The sequence below is a fragment of the Hydra vulgaris genome, chromosome 02 (genome assembly GCF_038396675.1).
Source record: "Hydra vulgaris chromosome 02, alternate assembly HydraT2T_AEP".
NCBI lineage: Eukaryota > Metazoa > Cnidaria > Hydrozoa > Anthoathecata > Hydridae > Hydra > Hydra vulgaris.
In genome coordinates, this window is record NC_088921.1 from 62,670,696 (window position 1) to 62,682,500 (window position 11,805).

The 11,805-nt window shown below is 27.6% G+C and overlaps 1 protein-coding gene across 3 annotated transcripts in view; it reads left to right on the forward strand.

Moving 5' to 3' along the window:
* Positions 1-3,010: 3,010 nt before the first annotated feature.
* The window catches only part of LOC100210447 (mitoguardin), a 32,365-nt gene continuing 23,570 nt past the window's right edge, over positions 3,011-11,805 (forward strand). The window contains exons 1-6 of one of the 3 annotated variants that reach the window (XM_065791657.1): positions 3,011-3,132; positions 3,282-3,491; positions 6,901-7,032; positions 7,122-7,145; positions 7,306-7,649; positions 11,560-11,633. In XM_065791657.1, the coding sequence (XP_065647729.1) occupies positions 3,296-3,491; positions 6,901-7,032; positions 7,122-7,145; positions 7,306-7,649; positions 11,560-11,633 (770 nt within the window). In that variant the 5' untranslated portion in view covers positions 3,011-3,132; positions 3,282-3,295. Of the gene's footprint in view, positions 3,133-3,281; positions 3,492-3,868; positions 3,930-6,900; positions 7,033-7,121; positions 7,146-7,305; positions 7,650-11,559; positions 11,634-11,805 lie in introns of those variants that run through there. The other 2 variants (XM_065791655.1, XM_065791656.1) reach the window with 2 other exon arrangements.

The following is an 11,805-nucleotide window of genomic DNA, read 5'->3' on the forward strand; positions in this document are numbered from 1 at the left end:
CTTTATGAACATTCCAAAACCTATGACTAAAAACAATTACAACAAAATAATTAAATCTTCTCTGATTATGCTAAAATTGTCACAAAAGAAATAATGATTGATGCTGTGAAAGAAATTTGTCAACCTTCTTCAAATATTGTCGATACTGCAGTATCAGTTGGTGGTAGCTGGCAATGTCGTGGGTTTTCTTCATTAAATGGAATTGTTACAGCAATATCAATGGACACAGGTAAAATTTTTGATTGCGAGCCAATAAGTTAATCATGCAAAACATGTAGTCTAAAATTAAAAATTGAAGAAAATAATCCTTGTGCATTTGTGCTAGAAAGTAATATAATATGCAAATTAAATTAACTTGACTCTACTTCTGGTATTGAAATAATTGGTGCACAAAGAATATTTATTTTATTTCACAAAATAAACCAAGGTATGTTAACTATTATGATGATGGTGATTGTAAAAGCTATTCTTATGTTAAAGATATTTATCCTGGTAAAACAGTGCGAATTTTGGAGTGTGAAGTTTGGAACGAGCCGGTAGTAGATTTTAGTTTTTTTAGGAAATTTGAAAAAAACGATTCAAAAAATTGAAGGGAAAGGCAAATTAACAAATGCTATAATTGACCGCCTACAAAACTACTATTGAATTGCTGTTAACAAAATGCCAATGATTTAGAAGGTATGAAAAAGACCATACTTGCAACATTGTTTTATGTTGCATCATCAGCTGAAAATAATTGGCATACTTATTGCCCTGATAATATAAATAGTTGGTGTCTTTTTAAACAAAACAAAGCTAATTCAACATCTACTTACAAGTCAGGCGCCGGTCTTCCAATCCCAGTCATCAGTCATCTAAAGCCTGTATATATCGATCTATCTCAAGAAGAACTTCTCAAAAATGCCTTCATGGTAAGACGCAAAACCAGAATTAAAGTTTTAATGGGATGATATGGCAACGCATACCTAAAACAAAGTATCTATCGTTAACGCAGTCGGAGTTAAGTTTGTATGATGCAGTTTCAAATTTTAATATTGGAAGACAAGCAAGCAAACTTTTATTTGAAAAGTTGAATTTAATTCATGGTATTTATACTCGTCAAGACTGTTTAACCATGAACAAAAAGCGTTTAACTTTCGCAGAATATCAGTTTTTGATTTATACAAGATTTAGTTTACAAAATTGCATTTTTTTTCGAAAATCCATTTTGAAAAATTCAGCATAGCTTAAATACTTTGTTTTTTAGAACAATTTTAGTGCAGTTTGTAGATTACTATGTTAAACATATGCCAAAAAAATCATATCCAAATGCTTTCGGTTACTGAAGTAGAATGGCTGGGGTGGCCTAAACATTTTTAGATGTTTGCCATTTTACTTGGTAACCATGAAAACTAATAAATTCATTTCGCTTTATTTAAATTCCTGTTAAATAGTTGTTTCTCAGGATATATTTGGTTTTTCGCTAAAAAGATTTTTTTTTATGAAGACTTTTTTGAGGGGTATTATACCTTAACTGAAAACCAAATTCAAACATTTAAATCAAATTTAAGTGACTTATCATGCATTTTGATTGATATTATAAACATAATATAAACATTACTTATACTTACAATTTTATTTATCAAAATTTTCATAAATTAAAGGAAATTAAAAAACTTAAATTAACGAAAAAAAAACAACACACAAAGACAACGAACTTTTGGTCAAAAATATTATGCATTTTGATTGATATTATAAACATAATATAAACATTACTTATACTTACAATTTTATTTATCAAAATTTTCATAAATTAAAGGACTAATATATAAACTTATTATTTTTTCAAAAACAATACAAGTACATTTTCGAATAATAATTTTTTATAAATCAAAAATTTTTTTTTTAAATAACAAGCTTGTAATTAACCAATTCAAAAAAGAAAAAAAATTCCAGAGAGGATTTTTTTAAAAACAGAAGATAGTGCCCCTCCACTTCGAAACTCCTGTCGTCGGCCATGCAACTAATAAAGTTTTCAAAGGAACATTGACAAAAATGCATTAACAACGTCCATTAAAAAGCTTTCAACGTCAATTTAGAAAAGAAAAAGACAAAAGAATATTATACTGTTTATTCACCCGTTTTTACATTTAGGATTTTTTGAAAGCGATAAATAAGGTTTAATAAGAGATAAATAATAAAATTAATGCTTAAAGAAGACTTTTCTGTCAACGACACCTCTATTTCAAATATAGTATAATTTATAATTTTTATTTTAATTAATAAAAAATACAAATTATATCTATATTATATAAAACTTCCAAATTTAATTCAAAGTCAAATTAAATTTTTCTATTGTTACTAATTTTAACTAAAAACCGAAATTCTATTTTAAAGACAGAATCGGAGTTCGCTTCGCCTTTGGGTAAATTTCGTAATCCAAATTTTAACGATATTCGCTATCAGTCAAAAATATTTGTTAAAATCGGTCGAAAATAAAAAAGACAATTATTCGTTGGGTTAAAGTTATGCTAGTGTTAAAATTCCATTTGTATAGCACTACGTACAAACGTCTTAGTAAACCTTAGTAGGCAGAGCCCTATCAAGGCTACCTAATACTTATTTGGGGCCCTATTGACAGTTTTTTTTTGAGGGAGGGGGGTGGTCCGATCTTCTTGTTACGGCACTGTAAGTAGAACATCTGAAAATTGTTTTCACTGTTTCTTTTTTATTAATATCGAATTAGTCGGTACAAGTTTTTGTAGATTTCATTAGGCGACGCAGTTACCAGTAAAGAAAGTTTGCCGACAAGAATACATTTAAAAATGCCATGGACGCAAGACGATAAAAAAACTGTTTCGGAATTTGTTTAATGTATACCGGTTTTCAATTTAAGAAATGTTTTCAAAAACACGCTCAGCTGCCCGACATTAAAAATGTGTGAGTGAAACTCATTCAAAAAGTGCGTTCGAATGAGAGTTAAGATTATTAATTTTATTTATGATTCTAATAATAGTTCTATCGTCTAAAATGACAACTTTCTACTTGATGCCGGTAGTAGTTTCATGCAGTCTTGAGTTTTTAACCGTCGGGGCTATGCTAATAACTATTTCCCCTTTCTTATCTGATTACTGTAATAGATCTATTATAGAGGTAAAGACTCCCTGACGGAATTAAAAGTTTTATGCCTTATAACATTGTTTATTTATTTTTCATGGTTATTTTTACAATTATTTTCAGTTTTTGGTACCATTTGAGAATTTTAATAAAAACAGAAATAAGACTTTTAAAATAATTTTTAGAATAATGCTAAAATATGGTCGTTCCTGGTTTATCTGTTTTGCTACAATCTGCAAAAACAAAACTAATTGTTCTTTCATCATTACTGGGTGTTGGTTCAATTATATACTTTACTAAAAACTATATTCAGTATGGATCTTTCCTAGGAAGCAATCAAACTAGTAAAACCAAGGTTTTAGGAGGAAAACAAATGGGGGTACAACAAAATATAAGTATGACATTTTTCTTTTAATTTAAAGTATTTAATGTTAGACTTAAATAATAATTTTTTAAAATTTTTTTAAAAATAATCTGTTTATTTTGCCAAAATCAATAAAACAATTGGTTTTGAGAAATCAGGCCACCTATTGTGAAACACATTTGCTTATATATAATCAAAAAGTATAATAGATCTACTTATTCAATTTAAAGCAGTAAGAAATAAATTTTTTTCTTATATTTTAGATTTTCATTATTTAATCTAGTTCCTAATTTATTTATAAAGCTTATTTAATGGTGCTTCATAATCATTATATTTTAAGATAAGCTTGTTTGTTCACTTCATAAGTATAGTTTTTTAATAACTTTTTATGTATTTTAAAAGCTTTGATTAGAGGCAACTGGAATGCTCTTCATAATTCGTAATTACATACAACAATATTTGTTATTCGGTATACAACCATTAATTTAAAAAAGATTATTTAAAAGATTTTTAAACTATTTTTCTAAAACTTATTTAAAACTTCATTTAAATTCATTGTATTAATAACATAATCTATTATGTGTGTGTGTATATATGTATGTATTTATGTATATATATATGCGCGCATATATATATATATATATATATATATATATATATATATATATATATATATATATATATATATATATATATATATATATATATATATATATATATATATATATATATCTGTGTGTGTATATTTTATACATTACTTTCTAAATTTATGCTAAATTTTATCTAAATTATTATAAAAATGTATGTAAATATTATAACTAAAATCTTGTCTAATTGCTCTTGTATAGTATTCCATAAGTTAAGTTGGTGTTTGCCAGTATTGTACTTCCCTAAATCAAAACAAGTTTTTTAAGCACTTTATAGGGTTTATAAATAACCAAGTAAGATATTTTAGTTGATTCTGTTTTTGTATTTGAAGGCAATATTTAACAATGTTTCTAAATATTTATTATTTAGAAACTTGTTTCAGAGACTCAGAGACTCTTGTTTTTTATCAATATAAGAATATCAAAAGTATTGTAATAATTGTTTGAAGTAAGTAACTACTGTTTAGTAGAGTTAAAATTCACAAGCTTCAGGCTGTTACAGATTAGAGATCAGATTCAAGATCAGCTGCTTGTTCTAAGGGATCAAAAAGTGGTGTTTTTTTTTCCAATATAGTAGTATATAGTTATGCCATCAGCAAATTGAGCTACTTTTGATGTAAGATTGTCAGGAAGATTGTTAAATAAAAATGAGAAGCAATATAGACCCAAGGATAGAATCTTGTAGTACCCTAGAAATTAATGGAAATAAAAAAGAGCGTTATTATTCAAGAACAGCTTTGATACTGCATTTAAAAAAAAATTCTTTAATGATCTCAAAAATTTTTCTATATGCAAGAGTCCAGGAGAATGCTTTTGTAACTCTATGACAGGAATATTGTCACAAATCAAGGAGTGAAGGTAAGTGATTAGGTTTATCTGGAAAATGAGTAATAAAGTTAACTTTTTAAGTAAGAGATCCAGAATACTTAAGTAAGAGATACAGATTTTAAGTAAGAGATACAGAATTTCAAGTAAGAAATACAGAAATTATGCAGCAGGCTCAGTGAGCCTACTGGTGAGTGTACATCATGCCAGAGGTTCAGCTGAGAAAACTAAACACTTTTAAATTAAAATAAAAAATACATATTAATTTTATGCTTTTATTTTTTTTTGGTTTATCTTTTAATTATTTTATCATTTGTTAAAATATTTATTTTTTTTGTTTAGTTTTGTATTTCTTTTTTCTGTTTAGTTTTTGGTTTGTTTACTTTTAATTTTAGTTTAATTTTACATTTTTTTTATTCAACACATTTTTTAAACGCTCAGATTTTCAAAATTTGCAGTGAGCATTTCAAAATTTGCAGTGAGCATTGGCCAAGTTGTCCAAACAAAATATTAAATTGTCATTAAATGGTCATATAAACACAGAATTGCATGTCTTTCCTGAGAAGACTTCCTGAGAAATCATATAAGGCGTGCAACTGCATGTCTTTCCTGAGAAGACTTGTACATATATAGTAACCTACAGTTGAGCTTACACAGCAGTTGCAACATTTTTACCAATTAACATATAAAAGTAGATATTATAGATATAACATATATTAGACAGTATTAATAGCAGTGAGTTAACTTCTTCTAGCCTTTGCTGAGGGTAAATCTTACAGGGCAGCAGGTTATGTGACTGGTTGTACTGGTTTATATGTTTCCAGTAACAAGGCGATTGTAACCTTATCCTGACCATTATATATAAAATATAATTCTATTTTTTAAAATGCTGATTCATATAGCTTTTTTTAAAGGTATATATATATACATATACATTAGTAATCGACCGAAACAGAAAAAAAGCCAAAACCGAAATAAACCGAAATTTAGGGTACTCTAGTTTGGTGCCGAAACCGAAATTGACATTTCAGCAAACATTTTATCAAAACTAATACCGACATTTTGGCTAGTCAAAATTAATTTTATTAGAAATTTAAAAAAAAAATGCAATTATACATTTGCTGTTTTTTTATATGTGTATTATGTTAGAATTGATTACACGTGTTTCACAAATTGAGATTTGATACAAAGGTTGGCGATATAAGTTAATAGCGAAAGTTAACAACTGGTTTTGATTTTCTCTGCAAAACAAAAATTTTTTGTGGTATTTTGTGAAAGTTTTTAAAACTTTAGTGCAAACTCTCAAAGTATTTTGTGGAAGTTTTCAAAAAAAACTATTTTTCTAAATTAGATAAAAATTTAATATCTTACAAATTTTTTCAGTTTTCAGTATGTTTTTCAGCCCAAATTTTGCTTTTTACTGAATTTATAAAAAGTACCAAAACCGAAATTTCAGTATCGGTTCAAATTGAAATTTTGGCCAAAACCGATATCGAAACAGAATTTTGGCCAGTCACTAATATACATATTCACTTTTTATGAATATTTTTTTAAATTTCTTGTTATTATGTATTGTGTTTTGATTGTTTTCTGTCTTGAGCTTGTTCATGTATTCACTACAATACACTTTTTAATTCAATATTAAAAAGTACATTTAAAGTATTTTTGTATTGTTAAAATGGTATTTATAAATATATTAATAAATTAAATCATTAAATTTAAGAATTATAGCATGACAACATTAGTGTAATAATAATAATAGTATAAAAAGTAGATTTATATATTATAAAGTATATTAAAAATTTCAAATAAAATGCGGCATAATAAAGGTCAAAGAATAAAATTAAAAAGTTTTAAAATAATGTTATAGTTTTATAACAATTTGTCATTGGTAATTTTTTACATATTCATTGTTTAATGTATATTTTTTGTTATACCATCAATCAATTCAATTGATTTTTTATTTAGCTATACCATCCAAATTAGTGTTAAGAAAAAGAAGACAAAGCTCTGTTAGTAATAGGAAAAGCAGTGTGTCCACAATTAAAAGGCATAGCTCATTGCCTGGCAGCTCTTCTGGAAAAAATTATGCAAAAATAGGTTTGCTTTTAGATTTCATTTTAAATAAATTTTTAAAAATTTTCAGTCTATATTATTTTTATAATCTTATTAGTATTACTTTATTTTAGATGTGGATAAAGAGCTTGATGAAGGTTTGGTGTTTTTTAGTTAAATTGATATTAAATTTCTTGTTTAATGTTTTGTAAACAAGTTTATTTTTTTATTTTTTATTAGTATTTATCATTAATATTATCATTAATAATATTTTTCTTATATCTTTATTTTTAAACAACTATTCATGTTTTTATTTAGCTGTTAAAAACCTGAATAAATCAATGAGTGAATTAGAAGAAGTTTTGGGGTTACCAAATAACAATAATTGTAAATATTGTATTGACAATGAAATTATTCGTCTTCGTAATCTTATTGACTTAGGTCAAAATCCTCAGCAAGTCATAAGCATGGCAGAAAACCATCTTGCTAACAATAAAAATGAAGTTTACGAAGAATTAATTCAAGATGTATTGTCTACTGACCTTAATATGGAGTCTTATAACTGTTTAGTTGATGAAATTCAAAAAATTAAAGATATAGAAAATGACTATGACAGTGATAATGATTCATTTATATCAGCCTCTGAGTCTGTTGATCTTCAGGTAGGTCATAAATAAATATTTGTGTGGATGAGATTTTATCAATTTTCATTTTTGAGTTCAACAATATTAATTTTTTTCTACTCTTTTTAAGAGCTCTAAATAGCATACTTTATTTCTTTTAACAAAAATTTTTTTGTTTTAAAATATTGACAATAACACTATATACATCTAGCCTGCACCTTGTCTCTTGTTTTATTAGTTTTTTAATGTCTATAAATATGGCCCTGCAATTCAACAGTTTTAGTGTTGAATCAAAAAATATGAATTTTATTTATTTTTATATTATATATTACAAAATCAAAATGTTATTTGAAAAAACATTTTTTTTTACTTTTTGCCCAAATTATTTGTTCCACCTTTTGTTTAGAAAAGCTATTGCATTATTTTTCAATTATTCCTTATTCTACAGTGTTTACTTTTTCAGCAAGAAAATAAATTGCAACTTTAGCATCAAAAGGAAAATGTCACATTGGTTCTTCTAGTAGAGATTAAGACAATCTGAATGTCTCAATGTTTCTCTTTGGTGTACACAGTAGTTTTAAGTTTTAATTACAGATCTAAATTTCTTCACTTTGATAGGGTAGGGTTTTAGATGCATATTAAAACATTTATCTAAAATTTCATTTGTTCCAGATGAAAAATTTGCCTCTTGGTTTTGTATTTCATTGGAAATCATTTTAATACTTAAATCATACTTTTTTCAGATGTTATTAGGCAAGATTCAAAAACTTACAACTCTTAGTTAAACACACAGTTTTTATTAATTGCACTCGTGTTTCAGTTAGACAAATTTATTTTTTTCACAAAGTTCTTTTTCTGTGTATACTAAACTAGAGCAAGTTTTGGAGAACTATAACTTTTTTTAATAATATCCCAACAGGTTGGAGTTTCCATAACCATTGAAGGATAATCTCTCATGATCTGTATTTTCAAGAAAACTTAAGGAGACTCAGGATTTCCTTGGGAAATTTAATACTTATTGAGAGCTGCCTATCCAATCGATAATGTGTAAAGAAATCCAACTTTTTTTATAGGCTTTGGTAATTGAAGTAACAAAAATTGATTGTCACAGGTAGCTAATTTTAAACAAGTTTATGTTTATGAACTTAACAGATAATCAATTTTAAGAAATTTTAGCTTGCACAACATACTAGGAGTAGTGTCAGTTATAGTTCATAAAATTTTATCTCTAGTCAAGTCAAATTTGGACAGCTTTCATATAATTTCTCCAGCAAATTAAAAAATTTATTAGTTTAAGATTTACACTGCTAGGCAGCATGGTTCTAAAATCTGATAAAATAAAATGTAGTGACAAATAGAAATAAGAAAGTATCCTCATTGTTGACCTTAAAGTGATCAAAATTGATGAAAGGTTTGAAAATAAACTGCTTTTTATACTATATTGGAAGCTATTGTATAGATCATCGATCATATCACACAATTTTCAAAAGTGGTAGAGTGTGATGGATGATATTGTCCATAAGTAATACCAATACAAATTGATAAAGCCAGATCCAAAAGAAAACTAAGAAGTCTCAAATTATCTTTTATCTTCAATTATAAACCATAACACTGCACGATCGTACTTTTTTAACACAGAACCTAATATTTTTTTGATGGTGTTATCAGATTTCTTTTTTTAGCACTGTGTTGCAGTGGTTAGAGTTCTGGTTTTAGAACTGAAGATCTGTGTTTTGAAGCTGGCTCTGACCATATATATGCAATATAAATGCTATTCTGCAGTGCTCTGTGATAAGACGATGAGGATTTTTTGGAGCACCTAAGATAATTTAAAGTCAATAATGGTTATAAGTTGAATAAGTCCAAAAATGATAATAAGTCAAATAACTTATTACCATTATTGAATTTAAATATAACTTATGTTTATTATTAATAATCATGTTAATGAAATTCAAATCTTCTCGTTCTACAGCTGATTTGCTAACAGTAATAACTGACAGGTTTTATCGTGTATTAGATAAAGGTGGAGAGGTTAAGGCCATCGCTCTTGATATTTCAAAAGCTTTTGATAAAGTTTGGCATGCTGGTCTTCTCTTTAAGCTTTCTTCTTATGGTTTATCTGGCAACATCTTTAAGATCATTGAATCCTTCCTTTCCAATCGTAGCATAAAAGTTGTCCTCGATGGACAACACTCTTCTTCTTATTCTGTAACTTCAGGGGTTCCTCAAGGTTCTATCCTTGGCCCTATACTCTTTTTAATTTACATTAACGATCTTCCAGATATTGTCACATCTAAGGTGGCATTGTTTGCTGATGATGCTACCATTTACTCTTGTCGTGATAAGAAACCAACACCTTCTGATTGCTTGGAGGGGGCATTTGAGCTTGAAAAGGATCTCACTTCTGCTACAGCATGGGGCTCACAGTGGCTGGTGAACTTTAATTCAGATAAAACTCAATTTTTTTCAGCCAATCGTTATCGCAATAATTTAGATCTTCCTATATTTATGAACGGTGATGTACTCGATGAGTCACCTACTCTTCATCTTCTAGGATTAACTCTTACTTCCAATCTTTCTTGGAAACCATATATCAAATCAGTTGCAAAATTAGCATCTGCTAAGGTTGCATCTCTTTATCGAGCTTGTCACTTTCTTACTTCGGATTCTATTCTCTATCTCTATAAATCTCAAATCCGGCCTTGTATGGCATACTGTTGCCATATCTGGGGCGGATCTTCTAATGATGCCCTTTCTCTTTTAGACAAGGTGCAAAAACGCATTGTAAACATAGTTGGACCTGCTCTTGCAGCCAACCTCCAACCATTATCACATCGTCGTAATGTTGCTTCTCTTTCTTTTTTCTACAAATACTATAACGGGCGCTGCTCTAAAGAGCTAGCGTCTCTTGTGCCATCTACTATAATTCATTCTCGTGTTACTCGTCATTCAATTAAGTGTCATCCTTTTTCTGTGACTGTTCCTAAGTGCTCCAAAAACGCTTATTCGTCTAGTTTTTTTCCTCGAACATCAGCTCTTTGGAATTCGCTTCCTTCATCTTGCTTTCCTGATTCATATAATTTGCAATCTTTTAAGTCGTCCGTCAATCGTTATCTTGCTCTACAATCTTCATCTTTTCTCTTTCAGTAACTTCCAACTTTAATTAGTGGCTGCTTGCAGCCTTGTTGGAAGCAAAGATGTTTAAAAAAAAAAAAAAAAAAAATTGTTTTGAAAACACATGCTTCATTCTTTACGTCAGCTTCATATATTTGCTAAAGTATTTTTTTTTATAAAGTCTTCTTTACTATTTAAGCTTTTAAACTGGTCTTCTATGTTAAATAGACAAATTAAGTTGAAGTCTATTATTTTCATTGTCTATATTATTAACAAAATCTGACTCCAATTTAATGATACATTAGAAACAATTCTTTAAAAATAGTATCTTGTATTAGTCAACAAAGCCCTAAACAGAAGCACAATACAGTTCAAGGATCATTATTCATATTTAGACCATAATTTTGCCCTAACAAAGGAACATAATGGTTTGACTTTATTTTATTTTTATAATATAATCACCTTCCTTTGGTCAAGGTTTTTGTTGTTGTTGTTGACTAATGGTGAGAAACAAATGTATGCTGGTTTTGAAGGTGTTTTTATACGCCAGATTGCACAGAAGAGAAAAATATATTTAGCTGTATGTTTTCATCATTTTTTGTTTAAGTGTAAAGTCTGTAAAGTGTAAAGGTGAACTGGTTTCTTATAATCCATAGCTTTATATACAAACTTTCTCAAACTTGTCAAATTTATTTCGAAACAAATTCTAATTTTTTTTTAAATTAAGTTCTACTAAAATTTATGTTCATATCATAAACTATTTTCTGTTGTTTCAAAAAATGGGTGCAAATAGCAATATATTATTTTTTAATTTGTTTTATAAATTATTTTATAGATCAGTGATAGTGAGAATTATGAAGCTGTTCTTACTTTTGAAAAAAAGTTAAAAGAACTTATCAAGAAACACAGGTTATTATTAGTAAATCTTTTTTACAGCTGTAGTGACATTTATGCAAATTTTCTGCTTTATTAGTTTAGCTGCACTAACATGTATGCATTTTTCTTAATGCAGTAATATGATTTTTTTTTTCCACCTGTAACAGAAATAATAGTGGTGAAATCTATATATCTATACTTTTAG